We start from the raw sequence: 18,330 nt of genomic DNA, 5'->3' as shown, positions 1-18,330 counted from the left end.
ATATGTCTTTATCAATTGAGGGTTGTCTGTCTTGGCGAGTCCTTCAGAAAGACTCCCAACATGTTTCCCGTTTCACCTGCAGTGAATGGACACTTTCTCTTTTTTTCCTTTCTTCCAAGGGCTGAGCTCGATTACTTTTTCTCCTGAAACGTATCCATCAAGAACTGCACCTCAGCATTTTGTATGGGATTGATTGATCTGTCTATGACTGCTAGTGGCTGGCGGGGGCCCTAAATGTAGAGGGTAGTGAGTACGGCCCAGTACATCACTGGGGCCAAGCATCCAGGACCTCTATACCAGACGGTGTCAGACCAAGGCCCTAAAAATTGTCAAAGACTCCAGCCACCCTAGTCAGACTGTTCTCTCTGCTACTGCATTGCAAGCGGTACCGGAGTGTGAAGTCTAGGTCCAAAATACTTCTTAACTGCTTCTACCCCGAAGTCATAAGACTCCTGAACAGCTAATCAAATGGCTACCCAGACTATTTGCATTGCCCCCCCTTTACGCTTCTGCTACTCTCTGTTTATTATCTATGCATAGTCACTTTAATTAGTGTTACTAACATTGCAGTTTTATGAAAAAATAAGTGATTAGTAAAACAAAGATAAGTAAAAACTAACAGTAACAAATAATTAAAGAGCAGCAGTAAAATAGCAATAGGAAGGCTATATACAGGGGGTACTGGTACAGAGTCAATGTGCAGGGGCACCGGTTAGTCAAGGTAATTGAGGTAATATTGAGGTAATAATATTGTATATCATGCAGCGCCTTGTGTCACGATCGCAGATTTTAGAGAAACAACACATACCGGTACATATAAGTGTCTTATATCAGCTGAAAGCTTAAATTATTGTTAATATAACTGCACTGTCCAATTTACAGTAGTTATTACTGCGAAAAAATGGCATGCTTTTTTTGAGGAGAGCTCCTAACAACAAAACACTTTTTTTCACCCGATAGGTTTGATAAATTCACCTCTGAAGGTGAAATGTGTACTTACATTCTGAAATCTTGCTCTGATTTATCATCCAAAGGGTCCCAGAGATAACATGAAGTTTTGTTTTATTAGATAAAATCCTTTTTCATATCTTAAAAAGGTCCATATAGTATGCACAATCAATTTTGTTTTTCCACACGTTCAATTGCAAAGAAAGGAATCTGTGACAATCTAACCCTAAACGTTGTTTCAACCAGTAAAATCATGGTCAGAGATCCTAGAACGTAACCAGACTTCACTATATCATTAGGGGTGTAGTATATCCTATAGGACACCAAATTTGGTCAGAGAACGACGCCTTCATGGCACGCTGATGATGCGGGCGGTCTTCACTTGAACTACTCTGACCTTGTCAAATAAGCACCAATCAGGGTCAGAGTTATGAAGTTATGAAAACTGGTGGTTTTGCAAATGTTGAACTTATATAATGGCTGCTAATACTGGAAAAGCTAAATCAAAGTCCAAGTATACAGATTTTATGATATTCTTGCAGAAAAATGTAATATGAATGCAAATGTCTCCTTCACGATTTGCCCAAATGTACCTGGGTGACTTCACACTAAATGTCATGTAGTTTGCTCATACTTCAAGTTATCCGTCTGAAACTTTGCACACACACTGCTGACATCTGTGGACACCATTGGAATTACAACCAGAGTGATGACTAGAACCGGGACCTTTCTCTTGCATTTTAAAGACGGTAGTAGAAAAAAACTGTACTTTTCTTCTTCGTATTTTCTTCTACCAGATCTATTGTGTTATATTCTCCTACATTCAATTCACATTTCCACAAACTTCAAAGTGTTTCCTTTGAAATGGTACCAAGAACATGCATATCTTTGCTTCAGGGCCTGAGCTCCAGGCAGTTAGATTTGATATGTCATGTTAGGCGAAAAAAAATTAAAAGAGGGCTATCCCTAAGAAGTTGGGCTTGTAAGTAAACATTTCACTGTAAGGTCTACAACTGTTATATTCAGGGCATGTGACAAATACAATTTGATTTGAATGTGAATGTGCGTGTGAGTGTGCGTGTGCATGTGTGTGTATGCTTGTGCATGCGAGCGAGCGTGCATGGATGTGAATGTGAAGCAAGAAGCCTGTCCTGGGGCATAATTGATTGCTTTTGTGTGGTCATTGTGTGAACAACCACAGCACAGGGAGCGAAAGTGACACGACGCAATGTGAAAACAGGCCTAAAGCGGATCCCATTGAGCCTTGATTACTGTTTCTCTACATTTCTCTATTAGATCCAACGTTAGGACTGATTAGGCCTTTTGTCTGAAGGTTATGTGTTATGTTAAGTGTTATGTTACGACACTCCTGAGTTGATTGTTGAGTTGTGATCAAGTGTTGTTTGTGTTGATACAATTAGCTTATTACAAAGGAACATTTCAGAAGTAAAAAAATGCTTTAATCGATTGCAGAATATGGCAATGAGAATCATGAGTGTTTTGCAATGTTTACTCTTAGGATGACATTCATCATTGTAAAGCTTCACAGAACATATTTTTTTAGAGTACATTTGTTTAATCTAGTCTCATGAGTAGGAGGGAACTGCTTCTATGATCTATGCTCGATTCTAATATATATTCAAGGTGACCTCTGTAAGTTATAGGCACACAGCAAATTCTCCAGTGTTAAAGCAACACTGACAGTGTTAAAGGTCCTGAACAGTCATTCTGAAAAGTACTTTTTCTCTCATGACTAACTACCAGGATGTTTCAAAATACATTCTGAGTGGGCAGGGAGCTTATATTTATGAGCTCGCCTTGACTGACAGCTTTTTGAAAAGCCTATGTAAAGCAACTTGGATGCAGTGAGCAGTGTTGCAGTAAAATCATCTCAAGCAAATTTGGTGATAAGCAACATTGAAATTGCATCAATTCTCTCTCTAATATATATATATATATCCCCCGTTTGGCATGTCACTTGTGATGCTCTTCACAGCAGCACTGACGGATGTGTTCACTTGAAAACTGCGCAGAGTTTTGAACCACCCACACCAACGCCAAATAACTAAATACTCATCATAAAACATTTCTGAAAAATACATAGTGTACAGCAATTGAAAGACAGGCATCTTGTGATTCCAGACAATATTTCCGATTTATCAAGTGTTTTACAGCGAAAACACAATATAGCGTTATATTAGCTTACCACAATAGCCAAAAACACAAGCAATTTCCCAGTAGCAAAAGTAAGCGATCGTAACAAACAAGCAAAAGATATATAATTTTTGACTAACCTTGATTTTCTTCCTCAGATGACAGTCCTATAACATCAGGTTATACATACACTTATGTTTTGTTCGAAAATGTGCATATTTAGAGCTGAAATCAATGGTTACACATTGTGCTAACTTAGCTACTTTTTCCCACTACGTCCGGATTTTTCCTGACACTTTTTCTGACACACATATTCTGACCAAATAGCTATTCATAAACATAACTAAAAAATACATGTTGTATAGGAAATGATAGATCCATTAGTTCTTAATGAAATCGCAGTGTTAGAATTCTAAAAATAACTTCATTACGATATGCAGCTTCGGTATAGCTGCATATCCCACTGTCCACCTCGCGCTCCCCAGAGTACCGGAAATGAGGGACACGTCATACAAAGAGCTTGTATTCCACTTCAGACCAAGATAAACACTAAATTTCTTCTCTCACAGCCTCTTGACATCCAGGGGAAGGTCTATGAAGTGCACGTAGACTCTTACGTATCATGCCCATTTATAGGCAGGAAGAAGAACAGAGCCTCGATTTCAGACTTTCCACTTCCTGGTCAGGAAGTTTGTGCCAAATGAGTTCTGTTTGACTCACAGATATAATTCAAACGGTTTTAGAAACTAGAGAGTGTTTTCTATCCAATAGTAATAATAATATGCATATTGTACGAGCAAGAATTGAGTACGAGGCCGTTTGAAATGGGCACCTTTAATCAGAGCTACTCAATACTGCCCCTGCAGCCATAAAAAGTTAACTGATTCCATATGTGTTATTTCATAGTTGCGATGTATTCTACAATGTAGAAAATAGTAAAAATAAAGAAAAAAACGGTCTCGCTTTAACGCACGCTGTATGTCGTAGTAACGTTAATTTTAAAAATCTAACACAGCGGTTGCATTAAGAACTAATGTATCTTTCATTTGCTGTCCAACCTGTATTTTTTAGTCAAGTTTATGATTAGTTACTGATTAGATTAGGTGCCTCTCCCAAGATTTCTCCCGACATTTTGTTTGCATTTTGGCTACTATTCTCATTGTATAACCACGATTTGTGCCGCTAAATATGCACATTTTCGAACAAACTCTATATGTATTGTGTAATATGATGTTATAGGACTGTCATCTGAAGAAGTTTGACAAGGTTAGTGAAAAAATTTATATCTTTTGCTGGTTTATTCGTTATCGCTATTGTTGGCTTGAATCAATGCTGTTGTGTGGTTGGCTATTGTAGTAAGCTAATATAATGCTATATTGTGTTTTCGCTGTAAAACACTTAAAAAATCTGAAATATTGGCTGGATTCACAAGATCTTTGTCTTTCATTTGCTGTACGCTGTGTATTTTTCATACATGTTTTATGATGAGTATTTAGGTAATTCACATTGGTCTATGTAGTTATTCTAGTTGCTTTGGTGAGAGTTGTGATGGTGGCTGCAATGGTAAACTATGATTTATACCTGAAATATGCACATTTTTCTAACAAAACATATGCTATACAATAAATATGTTATCAGACTGTCATCTGATGAAGTTGTTTCTTGGCTAGTGACTATTTATATCTTTATTTGCTCAAAATTGTGATAGCTACCTATGCAGGAAAAAAATGGTGGAAAAAAAAAGTTGTGTCTTTTGCTATCGTGGTTAGCTAATAGAAATACATATTGTGTCTTCCCTGTAAAACATTTAAAAAATCAGAAATGATGGCTGGATTCACAAGATGTGTATCTTTCATCTGGTGTCTTGGACTTGTGATTTAATGATATTTAGATGCTAGTATTTACTTGTGACGCTATGCTAGGCGATGCTAGTCAGCTTTTTTACTGATGGGGGTGCTTCCGGATCCGGGATTGTGACCAAGTAGAAGTTAACTTCTCTGCGCTACGGATCCCTTTTACGGGATCATTTTCCTAAACAACCGCAGCTTGTTGTTAATCCACCTATCGTGTCAGATTTTGAAAATATGCTTTGCAGCGAAAGCAATCCAAGCTTTAGTGAGTGTATCAATCAATGCTAGAACAGTTAGCCTTATATTAGCTTGGTTAGCTTGGTCACGAAAGTCAGAAAAGCAATAAAATTAATCGCTTACCTTTGATAATCTTCGGATGTTTGCACTCACGAGACTCCCAGTTACACAACAAATGTTATTTTTGTTCGATAAATATTACTTTTATAACATAAAAACGCCATTTGGGTTGCGCGTTATGTTCAGAAAACCAAAGCCTCGTTCCTTCCGTTTGACGAAAATTCCAAAAAGTATCCGTAATGGTCGTAGAAACATGTCAAATGTTTTTTATAATCAATCCTCAGGTTGTTTTTAACAAACATAATCGATAACATTTCAACCGGACCGTAACCTATTCAATAAGAGAGAAAAAGAAAATGGAGAGCTACCCGTCTCGCGCGCAGGAACTAATCAGAGGACACCTGACTAGTTGTCACGTTCCTGACCTGTTTTCTGTTATTTTTGTATGTGTTTAGTTGGTCAGGGCGTGAGTTGGGGTGGGCATTCTATGTTTTGTGTTTCTATGTTTAGGTCATTGGTAATTAGCCTTATATGGTTCTCAATCAGGGACAGGTGTTTGACGTTTCCTCTGATTGAGAACCATATAAAGGTAGGCTGTTCACACTGTTTGTTTGTGGGTGATTGTCTTCCGTGTCTGTGTCTGTGCACCACACGGGACTGTTTCGTTTGTTCGTTCGTTTGTGTAGTCTAGTCTAGTCTGTACCTGTTCATGCGTTCTTCGTGTATATGTAAGTTCGTTTGTTCAGGTCTGTTGACTTCGTTTATTATTTTGTAAATTCTCAAGTGTGTTTAGTTTTCGTCTTGTTTAATAAATATCATGTCGTATAACAACGCTGCGCTTTGGTCCAATCCCTACTCCTCCTCTTCTTCCGAAGAGGAGGAGGACAACCGTTACACTAGTTTTGAAGAATCTCGCTCATTTTTCAAAATAAAAGCCTGAAACTATGTGTAAAGGCTGGTCAAAGCCTGAGGAAGCCATTGGAAAAGGAATCTGGTTGATACCCCTTTAAATGGAAGAAAGACGGGCCAGGAAACACAGATAAAAAAATAAAAAAACACTTCCGGGTTAGATTTTTCTCAGGTTTTCGCCTGCAGAATCAGTTTTGTTATACTCACAGACAATATTTTGACAGTTTTGGAAACTTTGGAGTGTTTTCTATCCTAATCTGTAAATTATATGCATATTCTACGATCTGGACCTGAGAAATAGTCCGTTTACCTTGGGAACGTTATTTATAAAAATTACAAAAATCTGACCCCTAGCGTCAAGAGGTTAACTGACTTGCCTAGTTAAATAAAGGTTACACTAAGAGCATAACATTTCTACACTATAATTTTAGTCGGATATTCAGTCAAAATAAAAATCTCCTTGATTTATCACCCTCCGTTGACCCCAATATATACATTCATTATGCATGTAAAGTAATCAATAAGTTCTAGTATGGTAACATGAAAAGTGTATTTCAAGCTAGAATCCAACAATGGGAATGTTTTACTCTCCACAGAGTAAAACTGACACAATCACACTCTCACACTAAACACAGGTTATGAACGCCAATACTGGGTTTCTTTTATACCACTGCATGTTCATTTAACATTTGAATCAACACTAGAATTGTTCAACTGAAAAATCAACACTAGATAACACTGGCCAATTTGCTGTGTATGGATCAAAACATATGTATCTTTCTTGCGTATGGTTTATTACTTGATCTGAATATCATAGGTGTCATGACAGAATATGGCAATATATTTCATTGTAACAATTTGCCCTCTTTGTTTTGCTCGTCTCCCATTGCTTCACAATCTCATTTACAGATGGAAAATAAATCTCTCTCTCTATAGATGTCTATCTCCCTCTTTCCCTCTCCCTAACTCTTTCTCTCTCTGAAGGCCAGTTGAGGGTGCCATTTGTCTGAAGGTGTGCAGGTGTGGGAATAGTGTGTCCTTCTTTTTAAAATTTGACTTTTGTATATGATAAGTCCCTACGCCAAAGAGCCTACCTCAAATACAACGCTCTGTGATTAGACAGACAATTTGGTTGGTTTCAGAAGAAGTGTTTATTATTAGTCCGTACTCTATCTGTTGATTAGTCCACAGTCAAGCTCGATAAGGATTCTGCCCATGAACACGTTTTAGAAGTGCGTCATCACAAACTCTGACAACCCCAGACAGGGCTGAAAAAGCGTCACTTTCTGTGGCTAATCAATGATACTATTTTGGATGTGCAGATGTAGGATCTTAATTTAAGCCAGTTTCCTAAAGCAGGAAAATAATCCTGCAGCAACAGGAAATGTTAATTATTATGTGGATAAAAATGTATGGACATTTTTGTAGGGTTTGAAAAATTTGTTGGAGGTGAAAATCAGGTCTGAAATTTCAACTTTGAAATTATAAACTTCAGAAACCTTTTTTTAACCTCAAATACACTGCAGGAAAGTTCTCCTGTAACAGGGTGATACAATTAAGATCCTACATCTGTAGGGTGAGCGAGTCAGGCGGATTTCAGTAACGCAGAATATTTGATAGTACTCTGGCTCTGTGTGCTAACTATTTAGTAGTTAATATGATCTTGCCATATATCCAGAAGGATACTATTTTTAGTGCCTCAATCAATTGAGTTTAAAGAACCAAAATAGCATCTGAAAATAATATAAATACCTGCTTATTGTTTTAAACACTGAGACAGTGTTTTGACCCTTCCGAATGAGGTTAACCATGTCTCTCTATTTCTCCCTTTCTATCCTCCTCTCTCTCTATCTCTCTCCTCTCCTCCCTCACTCCACAGCTAGTATCGTCCGGACGAAACAGTGGTGTCAGATGGTCCCATGTTTGGAAGATGAGGGCTGTGACCTGTTAATCAATAAATCTGGATGGACTTGTACACAACCAGGAGGCAGAGTCAAAACCACTACGGTGAGTTTTATTTACAGAATGTATATTCTTTCTCACTATGTTTGAAAGCACATTGTGGGGGTAACTACTTGGAATTAAAATGACCAGAATGTTAACTTGAATAGGTATGTAAATTGTAGTCATTCTAATTCCATCAACCACCAATGTGTAGCCTCAACCCAGTGTGAACCCTTTCTCACTCACTCACTCACTCTCTCACTCACTGTGTGAGTGAGTGAGTGAGTGAGTTCCATCCCAGAATTAGCTACACCAGCTGACAGCAGAACGCTCATATTAATGAATCCAACCCCATCCACGTACACCTAAGCAAGCGTACTTAAAACGCTTCTTCTCTCCCTCCTACTTCTCCCCAAAAACACAGTGGTTTGTTTACCTGTTCATCGCTCGCAATTAGTTTGAATTAAGGTTTCCTCTTAAAGCTAATGACTGGAGCAGATGGAGTCTTCACGGCAGGCATTTTGGGGAGAAAAAGCAGCCTCCCTCCCTGGCTTCAATCACGCACACACTGTAAGACTATTTTAATGTAGTTTCAACAGTAAAACACTGTAAAATTACAGTAAAATACCTTAAATGTCTTTTACAGAATTAATGCTCTAGATTGCACTGCATTATGGGTAAAATGCTGAAAAATACGGTTGTTAACGGTTATTGGAAGCCTCTTGTAAAAATTACTCATACTGTATGTCTTTACAGTAATAGCTCTGCCAACTGTAGATTAAAATGTTCAGTTTCATGCACCAACCTCATGCTGTTAGGTGAGACGAATGAAGCTCAGACTATTTTAGTAAGAAAATAAAAAATAAATATACAGTATATATATAATAATTGTTGTAATGATTAGGCTTTGCTGTACCACAGCCTCTCAGTGCCATAGTGAATAAACACACATCTTCGTAACCATTATGTTTACACCATTACTACAGAGAAAACAGCTTGTTTCTAGCCCAAACTGTTCAAAAGATATGACCCATATTACAGGCACAATGTTTTTTTTTTTTTAATATTGTTGTTTTTACAGTATTATACAACTAACAGCAATATACTCTATTAATTATTTCCAGTAAATTGCCATAAATCGCAATGCACTCTGGGTGATTTTAGGCATAAATGGTCAATTACACAGTCAATTCAAATGAAACTTTGGTGTAACAGTAAATTACCTTAAAGAAGTTGTGTATTTCAAATGGTACTGTAATTCCACACCACAGAATACAGTACCCTACACTGTAAAAACCGGAGAAGTTCTGGCTACTCAAACATTTTGAGGAAACCAATTACCTATAAACATTAAATTAAGAAACTTAAATAGCTGAAGTGAGCAGTACTACCTTCATATGAGTAATACGAATGCATTTTTTTTTAAAGGTAAACTTGAATTTAACGCCTCCAATAACTTCCCAGTGTGCCTTGCCTTTTCGAATGAATTGTAGAGTTACCACCCATAGGCCAGTGCACAGTTGGCTCAGCATCGTCCAGGTTAGGGGAGGGTTTGGCCGGGGTCGGCCATCATTGTAAATAATAATTTGTTCTTAACTGACTTGCCTACTTAAATAAAGATTAAATAAAATAAAAATAATGAAAAAAATCACTTTATTTCTTAGTGACAGAGACATTGTTGTTGAATTTGTTCATTTTCATTCCTGTAGCCTTTGCCAAGTGAGTTCTTTGGCAAATATGATCAATTACATATATCACAAGGCCTTATACAGTGGCCTGAAAAAGCCATAGTTTACAGGTAAAATCAGGCCTGCAAGTAGGGTTGCAAAATTTCACAAAGAGTAATCTTCCAACCAGGATTTCTGGAAAATTTACCAGAATTTTGCAACACTAACTGTAAAACACATTATGCTGGCTTGCAAATAGATGTCATTTCTACTGGAATCTACCCAGTGTTAACTTCTTGACGCACGGATCCCTTTAGCGGGATCATTTTCGTAAACAACCGCTGAATTGCAGAGCGCCAAATAAATAAAAAAATACTACAAATATTTATGTTCATGAAATCACAAGTGAAATATACCAAAACACAGTTTAGCTTGTTGTTAATCCACCTATTGTGTCAGATTTTGAAAGTATGCTCCACAGCGAAAGCAATCCAAGCGTTTGTGAGTTTATCGATCACTAGACAAAACATTAAGAACGCCTTGCAGCCATGTAGATTGGTCACGAAAGCCAGAAAAGCAATAAAATGAATCGCTTACCTTTGATGATCTTCGGTTGTTTGCACTCACGAGACTCCCAGTTACACAATAAATGTTCCTTTTGTTCGATAAAGATTTTTTTTATATCAAAATACCTCTATTTGATTGGCGCGTTATGTTCAGTATTCCACAGCCTTAGGCAAGTCATCAAGGCTTGACGAAAATTCCATATAGGATCCGTAAAGGTCGTAGAAACATGTCAAACGTTTTTAATAATCAATCCTCAGGTTGTTTTTAACATCAATAATCAATAATATTTCAACCGGACTGTAAACTATTCAATACTGGAGAGAAAGAAAATGTCGAGCAACCAGTGTCGCGGTGTCACGATCGTCGTAACGTGGAAGAGAAGAGGACCAAGGCGCAGCGTGAAATGAATACATCTTCTTTATTATCAGACGAAGACGAAAACGAAACGAACACTATACAAACTAATCAAAACAATAAACCGATGAACGTGAAGCTATACAAACTAAGTGCTAACATGCAACATAGACATAGACAATCACCCACAAACTACCTAATGACTATGGTTGCCTAAATATGGCTCCCAATCAGAGACAACGATAGACAGCTGTCTCTAATTGAGAACCAATCTAGGCAACCATAGACATACATACACCTAGACTAAACACTGCCCCATAAACATACAAAAAAAACCTAGGCAATACCAAACACCTACTTCCCCATGTCACACCCTGACCTAACTAAAACAATAAAGAAAACAAAGATAACTAAGGCCAGGGCGTGACAGTACCCCCCCCCCCCCAAAGGCGGACTCCGGCCGCAAAATCTGACATAGAAGGGGAGGGTCCAGGTGGGCCTTCTTACGGCGGCGGCTCGGGTGCGGGACTTGGCCCCCACTCCACCATAGTTAATACCCGCTTTGGTGGCGCCTCTGGAGCGAGGACCCTTACAGCGAGTCCCGGACTGAAGACCATCCTAGAGGGCGCCACTGGACGGAGGGGCAGCTCCGGACTGAGGGGCAGCTCCGGACTGAGGGGCAGCTCCGGACTGAGGGGCAGCTCCGGACTGAGGGGCAGCTCCGGACTGAGGGGCAGCTCCTGACTGGAGGGCAGCTCCTGACTGGAGGGCAGCTCATGACTGGAGGGCAGCTCCTGACTGGAGGGCAGCTCATGACTGGAGGGCAGCTCATGACTGGAGGGCAGCTCATGACTGGAAGGCAGCTCATGACTGGAAAGCGGGTCATGGCTGACTGACGGCTCTGGCCGGTCATGGTTGACTGACGACTCTGGCCGGTCATGGCTGACTGACGACTCTGGCCGGTCATGGCTGACTGACGACTCTGGCCGGTCATGGCTGACTGACGACTCTTGCCGGTCATGGCTGACTGACGACTCTGGCCGGTCATGGCTGACTGACGACTCTGGCCGGTCATGGCTGACTGACGACTCTGGCCGGTCATGGCTGACTGACGACTCTGGCCGGTCATGGCTGACTGACGACTCTGGCCGGTCATGGCTGACGGACGACTCTGGCCGGTCATGGCTGACGGACGACTCTGGCCGGTCATGGCTGACGGGCGGCTCTCGCGGCTCCTGGCTGGCGGGCGGCTCTGGCGGCTCCTGACTGGCGGCCGGCTCTGGCGGCTCCTGACTGGAGGGCGGCTCTGGCGGCTCCTGACTGGCGGGCGGCTCTGGCGGCTCCTGACTGGCGGGCGGCTCTGGCGGCTCCTGACTGGCGGGCGGCTCTGGCGGCTCCTGACTTGCGGGCGGCTCTGGCGGCTCCTGACTTGCGGGCGGCTCTGGCGGCTCCTGACTTGCGGGCGGCTCTGGCGGCTCCTGACTTGCGGGCGGCTCTGGCGGCTCCTGACTGGCGGGCGGCTCTGGCGGCTCCTGACTGACGGGCGGCTCTGACGGCTCGGGACAGACGGGCGGCTCTGACGGCTCGGGACAGACGGGCGGCTCTGACGGCTCGGGACAGACGGGCGGCTCTGACGGCTCGGGACAGACGGGCGGCTCTGACGGCTCGGGACAGACGGGCGGCTCTGACGGCTCGGGACAGACGGGCTTGCTGGGTAGGCAGGCAGCTCAGATGGCGCTGGGCAGGCGGGCAGCTCAGATGGCGCTGGGCAGGCGGGCAGCTCAGATGGCGCTGGGCAGACGGGCAGCTCAGATGGCGCTGGGCAGACGGGCAGCTCAGACAGCGCTGAGCAGACGGGCAGCACAGGCGGCGTTGGGCAGACGGGCAGTGCAGGCGGCGCTGGGCAGACGGCCGACTCTGACCTGCTGAGGCGCACAGTAGGCCTGGTGCGTGGTGCCGGAACTGGTGGTACCGGACTGGAGACACGCACCACAGGGCTAGTGCGGGGAGCAGGAACAGTGCACACTGGACTCTCAAGGCGCACTATAGGCCTGGTGTGTGGTACCGGCACTGGTGGTACCGGGCTGAGGGCACGCACCTCAGGGCGAGTGCGGGGAGAAGGAACAGTGCGTACAGGGCTCTGGAGACGTACAGGAGGCTTGGTGCGTGGTGTTGGCACTGATGGTACTAGGCTGGGAACACTCACCACTGGGCGAGTGCGAGGGGCTGCCACAGGAGAGCTGGTGCGTGGGGTTGCCACAGGAGAGCTGGTGCGCTGAGCTGGCACAGGACGTGCAGGGCTAGGGAGGCGCACAGGAGGCCTGGTGCGTGGTGCTGGCACAGTCTTCACTAGACTGCTAGCACGCACCTCAGGACGAGTATGGAGAGCTGACTCAGGTGACATCAAATCCCGCACACGCTCCTTCAAGCGGATGCGGTGCTTTATGCTCCACACCAGCAAATCCCTCATTTCTCTCTCCTCCAATTTCCCCATTAGTTCATCCACAGTCTCAGCTTCACTCCCCTTACTCACCTCCAATTCCATCTCGACTGGCTCTGGTTCCATCTTCGGCTCCTCACAGTAAGCACGGGTAGCTGGCTCAAGTCTCCTACTTGACCCAGCTACACTCCCAGCTACACTCTATACAAACTAAGTGCTAACATGCAACATAGACATAGACAATCACCCACAAACTACCTAATGAATATGGTTGCCTAAATATGGCTCCCAATCAGAGACAACGATAGACAGCTGTCTCTAATTGAGAACCAATCTAGGCAACCATAGACATACATACACCTAGACTAAACACTGCCCCATAAACATACAAAAAAAACTAGACAATACCAAACACCTACTTCCCCCATGTCACACGCTGACCTAACTAAAACAATAAAGAAAACAAAGATAACTAAGGCCAGGGCGTGACACGCGCGCAAGAACTAATGGAGGAACATCCGTCTATCCACTGACGCGTTTTGATAAATGTCACTAATTTTTCAAAATAAAAGCTTGAAACTATGTCTAAAGACTGTTCACACCCTGAGGAAGCCACAGAAAAAGGAATCTGGTTGATATACCTTTAAATGGAGGATAGGCAGGCAATGGAACAGGGATTTTTCAAAATAGAAGTCACTTCCGGGTTGGATTTTCTCAGGTTTTCGCCTGCAAAATCCGTTCTGTTATACTCACAGACAATATTGTGTCCGTTTTGGAAACTTTAGAGTGTTTTCTATCCTACTCTGTCAATTATATGCATATTCTATGATCTGGACCTGAGAAATAGGCAGCTTACAATGGGAACGTTATTTTTCCAAACATAAAAATTCTGCCCCCTAGCTTCAAGAGATTTTAAGGCTATCCGACAGCTAAAATTTGTATTCACCCGTAATTTTGTATTCATAATGACTGCCAGGATAAAAAACAGTTGGACGAAGCTGCCTAAGCCATTTAAACTGGAACAACCATTTTAGTAAAGGGTGCAAAAGTTAAATGATTGGATTCGTTTAGATAACAATTATTCATCTTTGTGTAGCATAACATTTAATCAATCAATCACTCAATGTGCATGATAAAACACAAATATTAAAAACAATTCCAACAAAATCTACCTGCATTAAAGCATGCTGGGAAAAAGGTTCATTTGTTATCATATCTTTAAAAAATGTAGTTGTGTGAATTTTCATTTAGTTTTGAGTCAGTTCCACATAAACCATTTAAGTAGTAATGTCATTGACTTGGAGTACTACTTACTAGAAGTATTTGAGTTAAAAATGCCTTGGGGTTTACAGTGGACCTTATTTTTGGATCACAAAAAACCTTTTGACCACTAGTGGATGAATAGTATTGTTGTTTCTGCGTCATTAACATATTTTGAGGCATGCCTTGTAAGAGGCTACATTTGTTTCACCCATGAGTGAGAATGCTGTACAATTTAAGAATATGTGGTAGTAGTGCACTAACAACTAAATGTGTGTAGGGGACAGATTGGAAGTGGCAGCAAGCTGCAAACCTTCAACGGTTGAGAATTTGCTATGTCCTTGGTCTGTTTTGCAGTAGTCACTGCAAGTTTGGAAGCCATTGCTAAGGCCTCTTGAAGTGCAAGTTATTCATACATATTTGATATACTGTGTGTATATATTTGATATGCTGTAATATGAAAACACATTACCTAGCAGCCAACATGCTTGCACCAATCCCATACAGTTACAGTAAAATACTGTAAAATACAAACCCTGTCTTTCCTCAATGAATTACATGTATTTATTAATTAATTTAGCTGGCTTATCTGCTGCAAGTATAATGCTGTACATTTACAGGGGAAAGTTTTACAGTGCACATGTAACAGTTTAACTTCATCTCCGTCCCCTCGCGCGAACCAGGGACCCTCTGCACACATCAACAACAGTCACCCATCGTTACACAAAAGCCGCGGCCCTTGCAGAGCAAGGGGAACCACTACTTCAAGGTCTCAAAGCGAGTGACGTAACCGATTGAAACGCTATTAGCGCGCACCACCGCTAACTAGCTAGCCATTTCACATCCGTTACACTCACCCCCCTTTCGACCTCCTCCTTTTTCTGCAGCAACCAGTGATCCGTGTCAACAGCATCAATGTAACAGTTTAACTTTATTACGTCCCCTCGCCCCGACACGGGCGCGAACCAGGGACCCTCTGCACACATCAACAACAGTTACCCACGAAGCGCCGTTACCCATCGCTCCACAAAGGCCGCGGCCCTTGCAGAGCAAGGGGAACCACTACTTCAAGGTCTCAAAGTGAGTGACGTAACCGATTGAAACGCTATTAGCGCGCACCACCGCTAACTAGCTAGCCATTTCACACCATTTTCTCTCCTGCCTCCACCCTGGCTTCCACTCATTAGTAATGAAATACTGTTAATTTGGGCACATTCGTTACGCAGCTCTCTCTCCCCAATTTGACCCCCCACCTGCCCTTTGTGAACTCTGACCAACATAGGCCACATCATTAATGTATCTGTCATATTTAAGTCATCAGCTAACTTGAACTTGTTAACTCCTTCTCCTGAAGAGATGCGCAGAGTCACGCTGACGCAGTGTCTCAGATCCATGTAGCATTTTCAAAGAGTTAAATCCAATTGGTACAGTTCATTATCGAGTCTCTCTCTTGCTCTATATCGCGAGTTGAGCCCCACAAACCTCTTATATCATTGCATACTGTAGACATTAACATTGACATTTTAGTAATTTAACAGACGCTCTTATCCAGAGCGACTTAAAGCCAATGTATGGTTCATCTGAGTATGTGGTTGGAGGCTCCATATAGAGGGTGTGACACAATTGACATGATTGGTTGACGGTAGGTGTAGGCGGGAGGTCCTGTATAAACACAAACTCACTGACAATTTCCTTCACAACAGCTCTGCGCTCGCCAGCAAAGCGCAAGAAGTATGAATGCCCAGACTTCTGCAGAGGCCGTATCAGCAGAAATGCTGCACGGCCAATGCAGAAGTCGGATTGACCATGCAGCACCTTTTACAGTCAGAAGCACTTAGAATTATTTTTTAACCTTTATTTAACCTCTTAAATGTAAAGTCCCCATATTTGGGGACCCTATTAGATTGTTTTTTTCAATTCAGTCGGGTATAGAAGCGTGTCTGCGGAAAGCTGAGTATCTTGGCTATTGACATGTGCCTTAAAGTCTATGGTGTGATTTACTACCATATATGGGCATACGAATGTATAAGGGCAGGTCGAGCCGATGACCTGATTTCAAGATGGCTGCCACGTACATTCCGGTTATCGTCTTGAAGCATAAGCGAAATAAATACGGAATAAAACGATACACACCGAAAGCCGGGACCCCACAGACCATGAGGATGTCTTATTTGTCTGTCTGTGACCTACCGTTATTGACCACCAGCCCCGAGGGTAAAAGTATTTATTTTACACAACGTTTTCACCGAACAGCAAACATCTTACAAGGTAAGCTTCGATTTGGCTGTTTGAGCTATAGCTACATGCGGGGTATGAAGAATATGAATATGAAAGGTATGAAGGAAGAAATCTAGCCTATTGCCAATGTTATCTGATGATGTATGACTTAATGGCAACATCGAATGTCCACTGAGGGACTGTTATTTATATATCTTTTTTTTTATTAACATCAAATCAATACAGGAAGTACATGTGGGAACACAAGTGTATATATAAATAATATACAAAGGAAAATTGGGCTAGGGGGTACAATATCACATTACACATGGACCTTAAGGGACATACAGACACTTATAATTCATATATTTTTTTTATTGTCTTAATTTAGTTCAATGTATTTTTGTATGGTAAGAAAATGGGGTGTTTTGTTTGTAAATTTACATTTGTGAATATGACATTTGGCCAAAAGACTATTGAAATTAATTATACAAAATTGTTTCAGCTTATTTCTATCGTAGGTAAAGAATCCAAGCAGTACATCTCTCCACAATAGTGTAACATCTTCATAAATTATAAATCTACTGATGTCTTGCCATAGTTCCCTTACATGAATACAATGCCAAAAAAGATGCAACACCGTTTTTGGGTGGTCATTACAAAAGGTACAATGTGAGTTTATGTTTTCCCTAAACTTCTTCATATAGTGGTTGGCAGGATAATATTTATGAACAATTTTAAAGGAGTGACTATGTCTTTGCGCATCAAAAGTATGACATCGCCTGCTTACGTGCCGTAGGCATCCATTACACAGGGGATTGGCTACTATGGCAGCTTGACAGTATTGTAGCCAATAAGATACGTTTTCCAGGGATATGCAGTTGACCTGCGTGGGACAAAGCAAGGCCTAGAACCTTTTATGTGTAATGGCAACTATTTCTACCTGGCTCAGAGACGAGACTCACCTAGCACGCTACATTACATTGTTAACAGATTTCATCGCTGTAATGTCATTGTTTTAGCATAAAAGATGGCTTCTCAAGGAGGTGAAAACTAAGAATATCGAACAGGAAGCTAAAAAGAAGGCAGCAATGAATAAGTATACCGACATAGAAACTTTGAATAAAATACTGGTCGTACTCGAATCAGGGGAGCGTTTTGGACAAGGAGGATTGACTCAGCAGACAAACATTGCTTTCTAGAAGTATTGGATCCACTTTTAGATCTGTAGGAAAATTATTTTCATGACATTTATTTTTATTCACCACAGAGTGGTGGATGCAGATGATGATGTTTGAGAGCCACCTCTCCCCAGCAAGCGCCCCCGCCAGTCAAGATCCTCACCCCCCACTGCAATGTCAATCACCCCGTCTGATTGTTCTACATTCACTTTTCATAGACCTCTTGAAAAAGAAAATAGGGGCTTGTGGCACCATTCGTCCTAACAGAATTGGTTTCCCCAAGACCAAGGTAAACGACATGACAAAGACAGCAGAGAGGGGGGCCATATGTTGGATCAGGACTAACAAGTTGCATTTTGTGAAATGGAAGGACACTAGGGAGTTAATCATGCTCACCACACAGCACAAGGCATTCAATTACAACCATGTCTCAAGGAGGGTGAAAAAGGAAGAATGTCCCCGTTTCTGTGAAGGACTACAATGCCAGCATGGGGGGTGTCAACCTATCTGATGCTCTGATAGGCTACTACCGGGTCCTCCAC

The 18,330-nt window shown here is 41.9% G+C and overlaps 1 protein-coding gene across 1 annotated transcript in view; it reads left to right on the top strand.

The window, feature by feature from the left end:
- Positions 1-14,136, top strand: part of LOC120049059 (chemokine-like protein TAFA-5) — a 178,288-nt gene extending 164,152 nt beyond the window's left edge. Inside the window, exons 3-4 of the mRNA XM_038995315.1 lie at positions 8,038-8,165; positions 14,107-14,136. Of these exons, the coding sequence (XP_038851243.1) occupies positions 8,038-8,165; positions 14,107-14,136 (158 nt within the window). The remainder of the gene's footprint in view (positions 1-8,037; positions 8,166-14,106) is intronic.
- The last annotated feature ends 4,194 nt before the right edge of the window (positions 14,137-18,330 follow it).

This window comes from Salvelinus namaycush, chromosome 6 (assembly GCF_016432855.1).
Source record: "Salvelinus namaycush isolate Seneca chromosome 6, SaNama_1.0, whole genome shotgun sequence".
NCBI classification, from domain to species: Eukaryota; Metazoa; Chordata; class Actinopteri; order Salmoniformes; family Salmonidae; genus Salvelinus; species Salvelinus namaycush.
The sequence above is the reverse complement of the archived record's forward strand: the minus strand, read 5'-3'. Positions and strand labels throughout refer to the sequence as shown.